This window comes from Zingiber officinale, chromosome 8A (genome assembly GCF_018446385.1).
Source record: "Zingiber officinale cultivar Zhangliang chromosome 8A, Zo_v1.1, whole genome shotgun sequence".
Taxonomy (NCBI): Eukaryota; Viridiplantae; Streptophyta; class Magnoliopsida; order Zingiberales; family Zingiberaceae; genus Zingiber; species Zingiber officinale.
This window is the reverse complement of record NC_056000.1, coordinates 54,137,488-54,154,584: the sequence shown is the minus strand read 5'-3', so window position 1 is coordinate 54,154,584 and position 17,097 is coordinate 54,137,488. Positions and strand designations below refer to the sequence as shown.

At 35.2% G+C, this 17,097-nt stretch overlaps 1 protein-coding gene across 1 annotated transcript in view; it reads left to right on the top strand.

Annotated features, from left to right (window-relative positions):
• Positions 1–15,255, top strand: part of LOC122009097 (kinesin-like protein KIN-13A) — a 60,033-nt gene extending 44,778 nt beyond the window's left edge. The window contains exons 5-13 of the mRNA XM_042565119.1: positions 1,353–1,457; positions 1,729–1,806; positions 1,946–2,027; positions 11,580–11,742; positions 12,743–13,069; positions 13,216–13,434; positions 13,510–14,035; positions 14,122–14,187; positions 14,794–15,255. Coding sequence (XP_042421053.1) covers positions 1,353–1,457; positions 1,729–1,806; positions 1,946–2,027; positions 11,580–11,742; positions 12,743–13,069; positions 13,216–13,434; positions 13,510–14,035; positions 14,122–14,187; positions 14,794–14,973 — 1,746 coding nt within the window. The 3' untranslated portion in view covers positions 14,974–15,255. The remainder of the gene's footprint in view (positions 1–1,352; positions 1,458–1,728; positions 1,807–1,945; positions 2,028–11,579; positions 11,743–12,742; positions 13,070–13,215; positions 13,435–13,509; positions 14,036–14,121; positions 14,188–14,793) is intronic.
• The last annotated feature ends 1,842 nt before the right edge of the window (positions 15,256–17,097 follow it).

Here is a 17,097-nt window from a genome sequence, read left to right as displayed (position 1 = left end):
GGGATTGACGGATACTTGGCAGGAGTTCCAGCAGATGCTAGGGATGAAGTACCAATAGGTCAAGGTTGACCGGATATTGGTTTGAAGTCTTGGGACTTGGTTTGGGCAAAACGGATCGGCCATCGATCCAGACCGATACTGTTTTCTCGACGGCCTAATAACCGATCGATACAAGCTTTCGTTGATCGACGGCCGTGACCGATCGCCAGCTTAACAGAGGCGAAAAGAGGCAGGTGATCGGTCCACGCATCGATCAAAGATGTCCCGATCGGCCTGGGACCGATCAGAGACGACGCGGCACAGCCAGAGTTGGGATCGGCCCGGACCGATCCAGGTATCCCGATCGGTCCACGCATCGATCGTAGTACGCGGTTTCACAGATCGATCGACGGCCCGGGACCGACAGATCCCGACGGTCCGTCGATCGAGTTCTAGCCGCGACGCAACGGCTAGTTTCTTCATTGTTTCCTTCGCAGTATAAAGGGGCCGAGGGCTTCTGTGGCGAGGACTTCTTTCTTCTTGAGCTTCGCTCGACCATCGAGTGTGCTTTGAGCTACGAGCTCTCATCATTAAGCTCGCGTGAGTTTCTGCCGTGTTCTAGCCGCTGGATCCGAGAAGTCGCCGCATCAAGGTTCCAGTCGACAACAAGAGGCAAGCAAGTGTTTTACAATTTCTATTGTTCTTGTTTGTTGTCTCTATTGTTGTACTCCTTTGTTTGCTGTTGCAAAAGATTGTGGTGAGGTTTCTCCACCCACAAGGAGTATATTATTAGCCGGTTCTCCGGGGACTCATCCACCGACGGATTGAGAGGCTTCGTCCACCTTACGGACACGCCGAGGAGTAGGAGTATCATCTCCGAACCTCGTTACATCGACGCGTTGAGGTTTGATCTTCTTGTTTTCGTTTCCTTGTTTGTTTTTCCGCTGCGCTAACGAATTGTAGGAAGAAACGCGATCGATTTGGGGCGGCTATTCACACCCCCCCTCTCTAGCCGAGTACGAAGGATCCTAACAATATACATTGATCCTGCTTTGGGTTAATATATTTTGATATTATTATGAAGTTTTAGCCAATCTTCGGGAGTTCTGCAAACTTATGAGCAGGATGGCATGTTCATATTTTCACACAGTTCTGTCCACATAGATGCATCATATACATGTTTACCTCTTGTAGCACTTGTTTATTCTACCATCCTTTGATGATTAGTAATCTGAAGATGGACAGAATAAGTCAAGCTGTTTGCTTTACCTTTGCCCACCAGTTCCATGCATATTGATGCCCTTTGCTTACCTAGTTATACTCAGTTCTATTTCCAGAAGATTGTTTCACTTCCTGACTTTTCTTCTTTTCAGGTGCGCAAAAGACCTCTGAATAAGAAGGAGATATCTAGGAAAGAGGATGACATTGTGACTGTTCATGAGAATGCTTATTTAACCGTCTATGAACCCAAGCTGAAGGTTTGTTGCCTTTGTAGATAATATTTGTAGTTTTGTACATATACTTCAACTGTGTCTGCCATCACAATGTCCTTTCCCAACTTCTCCTATTTTACTCTTTTCACTTCTTTGTTGTGTTGCTGGCGATCTAAAATGCCAATTATGTTGTTAATTTTTTTCTGATATGCTAATTAACACTCAATATGTGATTTTTGTTATAATTGGAAGTTGTAGAAAGTGCTAGTCATGTACTGTTCTGATATTTTGCTCTTAACATATTCTTATATGATAGGTGGATTTGACTGCATATGTGGAAAAGCACGAATTTTGCTTTGATGCTGTTTTGGATGAGCATGTTACAAATGATGAGGTAGGTTAACTGTCTTCTTTTTTATGTAGTAAGAAGCCAACTGTTTGATGCTGTGAAATACCCTGTTATGAAAATGATATTTCACAAAATCTTTTTTCCATTGAGTTCTTAGTCTCCAAATTTATAAATTGTCAAACAGGTTTATCGTGCCACTGTAGAGCCGATTATACCAACCATTTTTCAACGGACTAAAGCTACATGCTTTGCATATGGTCAAACAGGTAGTTAAAATGTCATAACTGATTCATTGACAGTTGAGTTTGTAAGCTTCCCTAGATGCTGAATTTTATATAACTGGTTTTTTTTAATGACTTTTTTCATTCTTTCAAACCATTTTTTCCTTTACACTACTGCCTTTTCTTTTTTTATTTATTAAGTTGAGCTTTTTTATTACAAAATCATGGTGAAAGATGTGTTCCTAATGAACTCATCATGAAACATGCTATTGCTCTGGTTACTGGTCAAATTGGCTAACAAAGTATGATTAATTTGCTGATCAAATATTATTGTGATTCCTGATTCATAATCTTTTATATTTTCTTTGTGTGGACCTATGTATCCAAGAACTTTGTTGATCTTTATCATTTCTTTCTAATATTACATTTCTCCACCTACTCTCTGTAGCTTCTCTCAGAAATTTGTGCTTCTCAACAAGTTCCTGTGCAGAAAGTTGCAATTTTCTTTTAGAACATTTTTTTAATGCAAGATGGCAATTTTTCCAGATCTGATCAAAGGGCTGAAGCTTAGGGAATTAAGTTTCCATCATTCACACTGCAAAAATACATGTTTCAAGTCTGTCCATTTTTGTCTAACTGGTGACTCAATGTTCACTTGTTTGATAGTCAACTATGCCATCAGAAACTAGCTGTTGATTGTGATGGGCCATTCTTAGTGTGATTAAATAACCAGGATTTGGACACAGGAGCTGTCTATGGAGGCCTTCTTTATTATGGATTTAACTTTAGGCCGACTTCTAACTAGAAATCTCAGTTATGAACAGAACACACTTCAGATTTTGTATAATGATCTTTAATTTTTGGTCCCTTGGTTTGTCTAAGCTACCATACTTTTCAGATCAGACTTCTTAGTAAATCTGTTTGCGTAACCAACAGTGCATTCTGAAATTAGTCATGTGGATTTTGTCATTCTATTGTGAAATGTGAAGGGACGCCCAGTTAATAGTTATACACAATAGCAGTCTAAGAACAAAGTCTTTTTTTATTATCAATCTTTAGACCCCAATACTAATTAGAAGTATGGAGTTATGAGCAAAACATTCGTCATTTGATTCAATTACCTTTAGTTTGTGGTCTCTTGGTTGGTTTAATTTACCATACTACTTATTTTAGACTTCTTAGTGGACCTTTGTTTTCACTTGGTGACATAGATTAAGGTGTTCACTTGTGCTGCTTGGTACGGGCAGTTTTCACCGTTCCAATACGGTACTGAGACCGAAAGTGTATTGGTATATATATATATATCTAGGGGTGTTACGTTGCACACCTCCGTTGGCGCCTCGCGTGATATACACTATTGCGCAACATTTTTTTTAAGCTTAGGGTTTAGCCATTTAAGGTTTTGGCTTTAAGAACATCCACATCAGTTACCCTATCTAAAGATTTTACCCTAAATTTTGGATAGGGTAATTAAAAATCATCTGCATCAGTTATCCTATTCATTCCCTAAATTTAGATTTAATGAATAGTGATTCTCTAAATTTAGGGAATGAAACCTGTACCCAAAAAATAAAATAATATTTCTTTTTAATCTCTCTCCTTCCACTCAATCTCTCTCCTTCCACTCATTCCATAAATATAATAATAAAAAAGAGAATAAAATAATTAAAAAATTAAGGATGATGGAAATTTTAGGGTATTTGATGTAGTGTGTAGTGAAAAGTGATTATCTAAATTTAATAAAATGGGTCATTTACCCAAAAATTTAGATATAGTAATAGAGAAACTGATGTAGATGCTCTAAGGATTAGGGTATAGTATTAAATCTAAAAAAAATTTAAAAAAATACATTAGGTGCTTACGGGTGTACGGTAGCATTCCTCATATAGAGGGTTGTTCCTCTACTTACCTTATGGTGCTCACAAGGTGAGCACCATGCGCAATTTTTTGTTTTTTAATTTCTTTAGCTTAAATACTATAACCTAAATCCTAAATTCTAAACCCTAAGCTTAAAAAAAAATAAAGAATAAAAATATACATGGTGCACACAAGGTGAGCACCATAAGATAAGTAGGATATATATATATATATAATGGTGAAATGTTACTTGAGTACCTAATGTTAATTTTTAGACTAAAGGAAGTGAATTTTTTTAAAAAAATTAACACTAGATGCTCACATATGGGTGTACGTAATAAATTCTCTCTCTATATATAATCGTATATATAGCTATTATTTATATATACTGTTAATTATAAATAGCTGTTATAATAAATATAAACTGTTGTTAATTATAAATTGATATATAAACTATTATAGCACATATAACAATATATTATATATGATAGTTAGAAATATACTATATTATTAATAATAGTTATAAACATCAGGAATTATTTTAAACTTTTAAAATAATTTTAAAAATTAATAAAATATTATATAAAATAATTTAGAATTTTTAATATATGTTGAAAATTGATTGTGAATTTAAAATAATCTAAAAGTTTTCAAAATATAATTCTTAAAACATTTCAAATAAATTTAAAATAATAAAAATTACCAAATATATTCAAAAAAATTTAAGACTTTCAAATAATTTTATAATTATAACCTTTCAAATAATTTTATAATTTAAATTTAGTTTTAAATTTTGAGAATTATTTCAAAATTATTTTTATATCTTTTAAATATTTTATAAAATTAATTATATATTTTAATAATAAAAAATAATTTTTAAATTTATATTTTTCTCTAGTTGTTGAAAAAATTCAATAGGCATCAAACATTTTATGAGAATATCGAAATATGAACTCAACATCTCAACACCTGAAATATAACATCAATAGTGAGCATATATAGAAATCAAATATTAGTAAAATAATTTTTTAATTAACATACACATATATTTCTAGAGGTCACGGGTTCGAGTTGCAGAAATAATCGCTTGTAATGTAGGATAAGACTGTGTACAATAGACTTAATGTGGTCGGACCCTTCCCCGAAACTTAAGATTTGTGGGAGCTTTGTGTACTGGGCTGCTTTTTATACAAAGAGTGTGAAACAAAGAGTATTTCCGATTTGTTGATTTTATGTGTCGGGAGTACATTTCAGTGTCATAGACTTTTTTTCTTCCACCCCAGAAGTCTCTTTTTGATATTCATTTTATGAAAGAGTACGAAAAAAAATAAATTTTCCTTATTTGCACATGTTAGAAGGGAACTTTGGGATTGCTAAATCATAGATAAGATATCTATATAAAGCAACAGAACCATCATAGTATTTTTTTACTCCTATGAAAGGAAGGGTAGTTTTGAGCTTTGCTAGAGTTTTCAACTCTCATTGAAATGATATCAGGTTGTTACTGTGTCATGTCATACTTATAATTATGATATTTATATAGATATGTGACAATATATATGAGTTTAGATATTAATATAATATTGCATAGCTATATATATATATAAGCTCCTACCAATATAGGGTATATTAAGTTTATTGTATGTAGCCTTATCCTGCATTGCAAGAGGTTATTTCTGCAACTCGAACTTATGATTACAAGATCACACGGCATTAACTTTACAATTACACCAAAGCTTCCCTTTGGACTTTGATCAATCAAATTATAAAGAATGACCCTCCTTAAGATGATTCGAAGCAGACATGGCTTAGAGAGGATGCTCGCTTATTCCTTTAGATTCGGAATTGTATTGATAATGAGGTAATTGGTTTAATTAATCAACATGAATTTGTTAAAGAACTAATGGAGAAATTCTGAGGTTTGCAAAGCATTTTACTGTAGAAAAATAAGATCAACCTCTAATCCTTTATTTTATGACATTCAAGAAGACATATGTGAAACTTAATATGTTATTGCCCTTTTACCCTTATGTGAAGGTTCAACAACACCAACGAGAGCAGATGATTATCATGAGCTTCCTCGCTGGCCTATCCCCTAACTTTGATTGTGCTAAGTGACAAGTTCTCTCTGGATTTAAAATCTCCTCTTTACAAAATGTATTTAGTCGTATTTTCAGTACCAAAAATACTGCACCTGTTCCGCTTAGTGGTGTTTTGGTAAGTCGCAAGACAAATTATGAGCATGGAAGATCAACTAGTGACAGTGGAAACAAAGGAGGTAGCTCACACGACTGGAACTTGAACGACGAATTCGGGTGGTATTGTGTGCAACTACTGTCGTAAGCCAAACCATCTGAAATTCGAGTGTAGAAAGCTTCAGTATAAATATCAACAAAAACATTTGTCCTATATTGCATCCACTAATGATGCCTCTGATAAAACGATCCTTATCTCTAGATGAATTTGCCAAGTTCCAAAAATATCAAGAATCACTCAAGCCTTCATCTCCCTCTATCATTGCTATCGCTGATTTGGGTAAACAAGACGTATCTACTCCTTTTCTTCCTCTGTCCTCTGTCTTACATTTACCTAATTTGCCCTTTAATTTTCTCTTTGTTAGTCAACTAACTCGTAATCTCAATTGTTGCATCTCATTTTTCCTGATCATTGCTTATTTCAGGATCGTTTGATGAAGAAGATTATTGGCAAAGGACATGAGTCTGGAGGCCTCTATATTCTTGATACATCGCTCCCAAATTCTTTTGCTTGCTTGAATGTCACTTCTCCTTTCGAGACTCATTGTAGGTTGGGACATTTATCACTTCCTTTGCTCAAAAAGCTTTGTCCACAATATGGTAAGGTATCTTTATTAGATTGAGTCAATCCAGTTTGCAAAACATCACCGTTTTAGTTCGAGTCCTAGAATAATAAACGTGCTACTATTCCTTTTGAATTAGTTCATTCTGATATTTAGGGTCCTTGTTCTATTTTGTCTAAATCTGGTTTTAAGATTTTGTTACTTTTGTGGTAACTTGGTTATATTTAATGAAAAATTATTCTGAGTTATTTTCTTTGTTTTGTGTCTTTTGTACTCAGATTAAAACCCAATTCAGTGCGTTCATTTGTACTTTGCGAAGTGATAATGTCAAGGAATATACATCTGGTTCATTCGAGTCTTATATAAGTTAGAATGACATACTTTATGAAACCTCTTGTGTTGATACTTGATGTGTGCAAATCCGTAAGGCACGGAAGTATCATCAAGTAATAAAATATTGATCCACAAGGACTGTTGATTAAGCACTAGTTAAGTTCGCAAAGTAAATTATCTAGACGATTATGGTGGTGTGTGGTCATAAGAAAACTTAAGAGAATCAAAGTTAAGAGAGTTAAGAAAAGCGATGTGATCAAGTAGGTGGGCAGAAATCAGAAAGAAAGCAGAATGATAACAGAAAGAAATTAGAGTGTGATCAAAGCAGGAAGACAGAGTGTGATCACAGAAGGAAGGCATAGTGTGATCAAGGCAGGAAGGCAAAGTGTGATCAAAGTAGAAAGATCACAGAAGGTTCAGTGGTGAAGGGCAATTCTGGGACTTTGGTTTCACCCAAATGATTGTAAACACCTAATTTGTGTTTGATTTCCTATTCTCAATGGGTATTCATGTAGGTAGACCATCCTATGGTATCCGATGTGAACTTTTAGTACTACAATGGCATACCAACCCTAATAATTGTCTACTTTCGGAAGGATCGCAATTAGTGATCAAAACCTAGGGGAGCTTGTCACAAGATCCCTCGACCTCTAATTAACCACTTTTTCTATTGCATGACAACGAATTCGGTTTGATCCATTAAACTTTATGACAACCTAGAATTCCTCGCGACATACTGGGTTGCAATTTTGTATCCGACTCTCTGCGTCTCAATTTTCTATAGGTTGAATGGTAGAGTTCTCTTTTCGATTCATCCCCAAACCATCATGGGATACAAATCTCATGCTTTTGGTATCGAGATCGTGTTAATTGGTAGATCCGGACTATAAACACACATTTCATCAAATAGAAAACACGCAAACTTATAGATTAAACGGAAAGATGTTCAATATCAAAAGGGCTACTCCTTACCTCCTAGAATTATGAGAACTACTCCATTGCAAAGAATTACAAATCAAAGGACACTAATAAAAACATTTATATAGATCAAAACAAAGAATAGAGATAGAGAAATGTTTAGGGAGAAGATTCCCGGTGTCTTCAGAGTGGTTCCCTTGTGCCGGAGGTGGACGAATCGTCGAAGTGGACCCTTGAGGAGCAAACCCTCCCCTAAGGAGGAGGACGAAGTCCTCTGGTCCCAACTCCCTAATCCAAATGAGGAGAGCTTCTTTTATAGTGTAGAAAATTGGACGCTTGACACGGGTCGTGCCGCTAGGCACGAGCACCTGTGTCGGGCATGGGAGCTTTGGATCTAATGAGGCACGACCTGTGCCGTTGGGCACGGGCGGCCGTGGCAAATTGGCAAAGCAGGACACAACCCGTGTCTCTGGGCACGGGTAGTCGTGGCATGGAGGAAAAGCGGGGCACAACTCGTGTTGTGGCAAGTCGGCCGAGTCGAGTACGGCTCGTGCCACTAGGCAGGGGCACCCGTGGCGAGCTAGCTGAGCCGAGAACGGCCTGTGCCGTTGGGCACGACCTGTGCAGCTGGACACGGGCACTTGTGTCTGGCCGTGGAGCCTCTAAACTTGATCTCCTTCCTCCGATTTGGCTCTGGTTCGCGTCCCCGTCAATAAAAATGCACGAGAGCAGTATCTAGGAGTAATAAAGCATGAAAATGAACCATAGAGTCAAGATATCACAAATCATGCATGGAAAAATAGGTCAAATATGGCGTGAAAACAATATGAAAACCTTATATACTTCACATTTATGAATACTCCATCCCAAAATAGTTTAGCTGAATGTAAAAATAGATATCTTGAAATTGCACGAGCCCTTTTATTTCAAATGAATGTTCCCAAACCTTTTTGGGCTGATGTAGTTTCTACAACATATTTTCTCATTAATCGCATATCATCCTCTGTTCTTCATGGTGAGATCCTTACAAAATCCTTTTTCCCAATAAGCTGTTGTTTCATGTTAACCCTAGGATATTTGGTAGCACTTGTTTTTTTCAAGATGTTTGTCCACATATCACTAAATTAGATCCCAAGCCTTTAAAGTGTTTCTTCCTTGGTTATTCTCGTAAGGTTATAGGTGTTATTGTCCCAATATTAACAAATATCTTGTCTCAATTGATGTTACTTTCATGGAAGATACACTTTATTTTCCGTTCTCACCTATTCCGATTTGTCAAAGGGAGGATGATGATTTGTTGATGTATTCTATCATATCCTCTGCACCCATCCTAGAACCGGCTCCTGTCAAGCCTCCTATTATTCAAATCTATTCCCGGCGTCAACCTCTTGATTCATGTCCTACACCTGCCATTTCATCATCAAATCAAGTCCCGAGCGATGATATTCCTATTGTGTTACGTAAAGGTAAACGTTAGTATACTTATCCTACTTCTTTTGTTTATTATAACTACATTTCGTCTTCCTCCTATTCTTTTATTGCTTCACTTGATTTTATCTCTATTCCTAAAATTGCTCGTAATGCCATATCTTATCCTAGTTGGAAAGATGCAATGATAGAGGAGATAAATGCTTTAGATGACAATGACATTTGGGACTTGGTTGATCTACCTTTTGGGAAATGGGCTATTGGATGCAAATGGGTATTTGCAGTTAAGGCCAATTTGGATGGATCGATTGCCAGATTAAAAGCTCGTATTGTTGCTAAAGGCTATGCTCAAACGTATGGTGTGGATTATTCAGACACTTTTTCTCCTATCGCAAAGTTGACATTTGCTCGATTGTTTATTTCAATGTCTGCTACTCGTAATTGGCTTTTACATCAACTTGATATCAAGAATGTTTTTTTTCATGGTGATCTTTAGGAGGTGTATATGGAGCAACCTCCTGGGTTTGTTGCTTGGGGGGAGTTAGGGCGAGTTTGTCGTCTTCAGAAGCTTTGTATGGTTTGAAACAAAATCCTTGTACTTGGCTTGATGCAGGGCAAGTCTAACCATTCTGTGTTCTATAAGCAGTCAGTAGTTGGTATCATTCTATTAGTTGTGTATGTGGATGATATTGTTATCACTAGAAGTGATACTACGAGAATCTCATATCTTAAATCTTTCATTCATATTCAGTTTCATTCGAAAGACCTAGGGTACGAAGTATTTCTTAGGTGTTGAGGTTATGAGAGTAAAAAAGGTGTATTTCTATCTTAGAGAAAATATGTTCTCGACTTATTAACTGAGACAGGAAAATTAAGGGCAAAACCTTGTAGTGCTCCAATAACTTAGAACATGCATCTCGCATGAGAAGTGAACTATTTGAACATCCTAAGAGATATCGAAGGTTGGTTGGGAAGTTGAATTACCTTACCATAATTCGTTCGGATATTTCATATGCAGTTAGTGTTGTCAATCAGTTTATGTCATCTCCAACCATTCATCATTGGGTAGTGCTAGAACAAATTCTGTGTTACTTGTAGGGAGCACCCAGACGTGATATTGTATATAAAAATCATGTTTTTCGGATGCAAATTGGGCAGATTCTAAAATAGATAGCAGGTCTACTTCAGGTTATTGTATCTTTGTTGGAGGAAATTTAGTCTCATGGAAGAGTAAGAAGCAAAATGTTATATCACGATCCAGTGCAGAGTCAGAATATAGGGCTATGACAGTGTGTGTGAGAAAATGTGGATATATCAACTCTTGACTGAAGTAGGACTTAAAATTTCAAGACTAGCAAATTGTGGTGTGATAACCAAGTTGCTCTTCATATTGCTTCGAATTCTGTGTTTCATGAGCGAACTAAGCACATTGAAATTGATTGTCACTTTGTTCGTGAGAAAATTCAACAAAATTTGATTTCTACGGGATATATGAAGACTGAAGAACAACTTGGAGATATCTTCACAAAAGCTTTAAGTGGGGGTCATGTTGATTATTTTTGTAACAAGTTAGGTATGATTAATATCTATGCTCCAACTTGAGGAGGAATATTATATATAATAGTTACCATATTTGTATATAATATTTGTTTCCAAAGTATCTCTATATGTTAGGTAATATATATAGGTCAATTAGGCAAATTTGTCAATTAGCCTAATTATAATTTCCTAAGATAAATTCTAGTTGGTATATAAATGTCTACTATTCAATAAAGTAAAGACACTTTTTCTCTCAATTAACAATGACAAGAGGAGAGGGAGAATGTGTTGATGTGCATAAATTATAACTTACAATAGTTACAAACTAAAAGCAAATTGCTCCTCATTTGTGAACGTGTTGTATGTCTCCTTAAACAGTCATTGTAAATAATCCTCTAATAAGAAATCTGCTATTAATAGTCGTCAAGAATTTAAAGAGTACATGCCACATAATAATTTTTATAAAATTAAAAAACCAAATTGTTGAGAACGTGAGAGACATCTGCACTTGTCTCCCTTTATATAATAAAGATGTATTGATTTAGGATCACGACTGAAGATAAGGACTTAGAGTTTCTAGTTGTCTTTAATGTTTGGTTATTCTTTCACAAATATATTCGCTTAATGTCTGATTATTTCTTCCTGCAAATATTTATTGCATGTTTTAGGTTCCATTGTAATCTTTTTCCATGGTTTGCTTACAGGTAGTGGAAAGACATATACTATGCAACCTTTACCGCTTAGAGCCGCTGAAGATATTGTTCGCTTGTTGGGTCAACCATTTTATCGCAATCTAAGATACAAATTATGGCTTAGCTATTTTGAAATCTATGGTGGCAAATTGTTTGATCTTCTCCATGATAGGAGGTTTGCCTAATCATACTACCTTTTAAATTAATTGTAGATCTGGAATTTTCTTTACTTCTCCATTTCCTGTGCTGAAATGTGGAAATAAAGTTGATCACCTTTTAAATTAATTGTAGATCTGGAATTTTCTTTACTTCTCCATTTCCTGTGCTGAAATGTGGAAATAAAGTTGATCAAATTGAAAGGCAGAAAGAATGTAAATCCTATCTACTCTGCATTAGTGGTTTATGCTTTTAAGCAAATATTTCTTGCTAATATATTTGAATTACCTTTCATTGAGTGTATAATTGTTGGCTAAGACCCTTTAGTTGATTCTAAATTGTTGTGATTCATGGCTAGTTTATTGGTTGTTTTATTTATTTCTAACACCTTAAGTATCTATCAATCTGGATATGGTAAGCTTGGAGATGGTAACTTCCATATCTGTTTGTGTATTCATTATTCAGAAGCACACTCTGTCAACATTGTTAGTTGGAACCTTTGGTGATAGAGCTGCTATATATCAGTCACGTATTCATAATAGTGTACACCCCTTGGATCATCATGGTCACTGGCATTTACATAGACAAATAAATACTGGTGCAGGATATCTTGAATGCTCAGACTAGATGTCTCTATGCTTATTTGCATATTCTTAATATAGAATGGCTTACATCTAGTTGATGGCACATACTTTGATAGGTTTGAGATTCTTGGTTAGTTTTTAACTTCAATAAGGGCTCGTTTTATAGTTCATCAGATGTTGCTATTCTATTGTCCTTTTTTTATACTATATTATGAGTCTAATTCATGATGGATTTCATGATTCTGTAATCTCATTACTGTTGTTTAGTAAGCAAGAAACAATTACTGCCATTTAGTTAATTTGCACAATCGTTTATTTGGTTTTCCTTACTCATTTTCCTGCAATTTACCTTATTGGGTTGTATGTTTGGAGGCTGTCTTATGTTATTATTCACTCCAACCACAATCAGAGACTTAATTGTCGTAATATTGCCAGGAAACTCTTGATGAGAGAAGATGGAAGGCAACAGGTATGCATTGTGGGATTGCAGGAATTTGAGGTCTCTGACGTTCAGGTTGTGAAAGAATTTATTGAGAAAGGTAATGCTACACGAAGTACTGGTTCTACAGGAGCCAATGAAGAATCATCGAGGTCTCATGCTATACTGCAATTAGTCATTAAGCAGCACAAAGAAGTAAGTGATTTAAAAATACAGAAGGAAGGTAGTGGAAAAGGCGGTAAAATTGTTGGGAAAATTTCTTTCATCGATCTTGCTGGAAGTGAGCGTGGTGCTGATACGACAGATAATGATCGCCAAACTAGGTTTGCATGTTTTGAGTTCTTTGCTTAGTGTTATTGACTTTCAGGAATCAAAGTGCAATGATTTGATAGTTCAAGTATTTGATTATTAGAGCCAAGCATTCTTAATATTTTAAATGGAGTTATTTTTTTGTTCTTGTCTATTCCAGACTTGAGGGTGCAGAAATAAACAAGAGTCTTCTGGCTTTGAAGGAATGCATCCGTGCCCTTGACAATGATCAAATTCATATCCCGTTCAGAGGTAGTAAATTGACCGAGGTGCTTCGTGACTCTTTTGTTGGCAACTCAAGGACGATCATGATATCCTGCATCTCCCCAAATGCAGGATCTTGTGAACATACACTTAATACCCTCAGATATGCTGATAGGTAAATTCACATGATTCATTTACTACACATTGTTCACAATCTGTTACTAATTTCTGGTTTCCTTGGACTGAGCAGGGTTAAAAGTCTTTCCAAGAGTGGGAATTCCAAAAAAGATCCAATGGCTGCATCAATATTAACTTGTGCCAAGGAATCAACATTCCCTTCCTCAGTTATACCTGAGGATCTCCCTGTGCAAATGCAAGATTTTAAAGGGCTAGGAAACAACGAAAAGGGTTTGTATAAGTCTACATTTGATGTTGACAGGTATCAATTTGGAACTAGAAATGCTGAGGTAAATGTGCCATCATCGCTTTCATTTGAGAGGGAGCTGATGGAGTCAGTAAACAGTCATGACAATGGAAGAAATAAACAGTATCCAAATGAGAGTTCATTTGACACTCAAGATGAAGAAAAAGTGACAAAGGTCTCCTCACCTCGCAAAAAGGTTTCTAGAGAAAAATATGAAAAGCAAAGCAACTGGTTGAAAAGAGAGAGTGGATCACAGTTGACTACAATAGGTCCTAACCCTCAGCAAATGCCTGATGCTTCTTTGGACGACGCATCAAATAAATATGTCAAGGAAATTGATGCAATACTCGAGGTCTAAAGATTCTTAATCTTCCAGTTCCTTTCACTGTTCCTTTTTTGCTTCACTCTTTGATTTTGTTGAAATTGCATTTGGTGTAGGAAGAAGTGGCACTAATAGCTGCTCACAGAAGAGAGATTGAGAATACAATTGAGATAGTGAGTGAAGTAAGAGAACTTAACCCAACTCTAGTAGTTCATTCTATCTAAAGTTCATCTGGAGACAGTCTAACAATCAAGTTGGTTTTGCATGTCTCTGTTTTCCTTTTTGGTCTCATGCAAATATACTAGAATTAACAATAATGTGCAGTAAGTGGCCAACTATCTCAGAATAATTTCCTCTTCTTTTTATCTCTGTACTTACTCTTTATTAGGTTGCAGTATCTGCGCCACCAATCGCATTTGCCAATTGCATCACTAGTACAAAAAGCCATCAACATCATCATAAAAATCGTATCCTCGTATTTCCTTGCTTGGTTGAAATTATTAGTGTAGAAATTAGAATAAAGTAAAGCTTCATTGTCTTGTGACCCTGCACTTAATATTCATTCATCATTATCTTTCGTCAATTGACAAAATCATTTGCCAGTTTATAGCTGAGTCTCAGCAGTAGCAACACAGAAATGCATGTTTTTCAGACTAAAATCCTGCTTCTTGTAGTCCAATTTATATCAAACCACAACAGGCATGCTATTTTCGATAAACATTCGTCGCAATTGGACCAATATTTCATATTTCAAGCACTCCTGTAGCTTGATGAAGCTTATTCTGCAGGAGATGAATTTGCTGGCTGAGGTTGAAAAACCTGGAAATTTAATCGACGATTACGTGGCACAGTTAGGTTTCATGCTATCACGCAAGGCTTCAGGTTTAGTCAGCCTACAGGCACGTTTGGCAAGGTTTCAACAGCGCCTCAAAGAACAGGAGATTCTTAGCAGAAAGAAAGGGCGATAGTGATGTCATTCTTTCTCTATACCTTGCTCATGGTAGCGACGCTGCGAAGGATCTTGACCAATTTGTACCAGCTTGATGTAGATCCTCCTATATCATGGCTTTGAAGTAGCTAGTAGTTACCTTACCTGTGGCAGTTGTTTTTTACTGGTGTGATGTTATTAGTTAAGAATAACACTTGTGCTTGGATGAGCGTTTGAACTACATCCAACGATTGGTTGTGTTATGAGATATCCATTGGTTTTTTTTTTAATAATTCAGTATCTAGCTTTTCAAATTAATTAATCTCGGAGGTAATCGGTTTAGTCCCATAAAAATTTTTTATCGACTATTAAGATAAATCGAGAAGTATTCATGAAAATCTATTCAAGCTGTTATTGCTCCTAGAATTATCATCAAGAAAAATTTATGCAGCGTTGTTTGAAGGGTTTAATTGCTGCATATATATGTGCTTTGGTACTTAGGCAAGCAATAAATTCATATAAAGGGTACTCTACGAAGGTCTCAAAGAGTTGGATCTATACTATACGTAGTTTTATTTTAAGATTGTTTTCGCTATTCGATTTTAAAGTCATGGGGCAGTAATTTGTAATTTTATCCTTGCGTTAAGGTTGTTATTAGCAAGCAATAAATACATATAATAAATAGAATATATTAATTTTTAAAATGATTAAAGAAAAATTAATTAATAATGATATAATAAAATAAAATTTATTTAAATATAAATATGTTATAGAGTTCAATAGCTCTACCTATAACGAACATGATGCATTCGGTGAGCTTGAGAACAAATTCCTTTCTCCAATTTCCTCATATTTTTTATTAATGTCTTTTATCAATTTTTAACTTATATTTTATATATTGACATATTAATTTATTTACAAATTTTATTTAATTGATTATATTATGATCAATTGTTTTGATATAAGATTAAGACTATAATATTATTGCTAGTATGCATATGGTGCAACCGTAAAATACTTAGGAGAATGAATAAGAGGATCAACATTCAAATTCCATTAGGAATGAATATTCTAGAAATTGCTTCTAAATAGCCATGAGATGTGTTTCATATTTACGGTAAAATACTTAGGAAATCATTGCTACTAGAGATGATGTGCAACCCTTGTTTTGAGCTTTCTATATGAACTACAATGGCACACAAGTTATTATTTTTTTAAAAAAAAAAATTGGCTTTGGTAGGATAAGAAGGTCATGAAGTTGAGGCTTTAAACCATGATGAGACTTTAGGGGCAATGCAGAAACCTACTAACTTGGACTGAATTCGATCAGAACTGAATAAAACCATAATGGATTCTAGCTTATATTCATTGATGAACCTAATAGGCTTTGTATACATAAAAAGGTCATGAAGTTGAGGTTTTAGGACATGATGAGACTCATGGATTAGAAACCTTATAACCTTGGATTAGGGCCAGAATACTATGGTTGAGAAACCAAAAGAATACGATGCTGGTTTTGAAGATTTAGCAAAACTTTGGTGTTCGTTTTCAAAGTTCAGCATCACTTTGACACTAGTTTTAAAAATTCAATACCACTGTGTTGTTGGATTCGAAAAATCAAAATACTATAGTGTTGATTTTGAAGGTTCGGCGTTACTTTGATATTGATTTTCAAAATTCAACATTATATTGTTGGGTCTCAGAAATCAGAATATTGTGGTGTTCATTTTGACGGTTTAGTATATTTGATGCTGATTTTTGAAATCAATATAACTGTATTGCTGAGTTCGAGAAATCAGAATAGGGTGTTCCTGATTTTGAATGTCTAACACTACTTTAGTAGTGGTTTTCAATGTTGAACATCAGTTTGTTACTACTGTGTTACTGGGTTCGAGAAATCAACCCATTGTAATGCTGATTTTGAAGGTTTAACACCATTTTGCATTGATTTTTAAAATTTAACACTACTATATTACGAGAAATTAAAATATCATAGTGTTGATTTTGAAGGTTCAATGAGCTCAGATATTTAAGAAAATAACTTGATGTTACGGACGTTGATGGGAGGGGTAATATTGGAATTATATGTGCCTTTGATAAAAAATAAAATAAAATATGATATACCTTTTAGAATTTTAGAACGATGCATCCTATGGGAAAATAC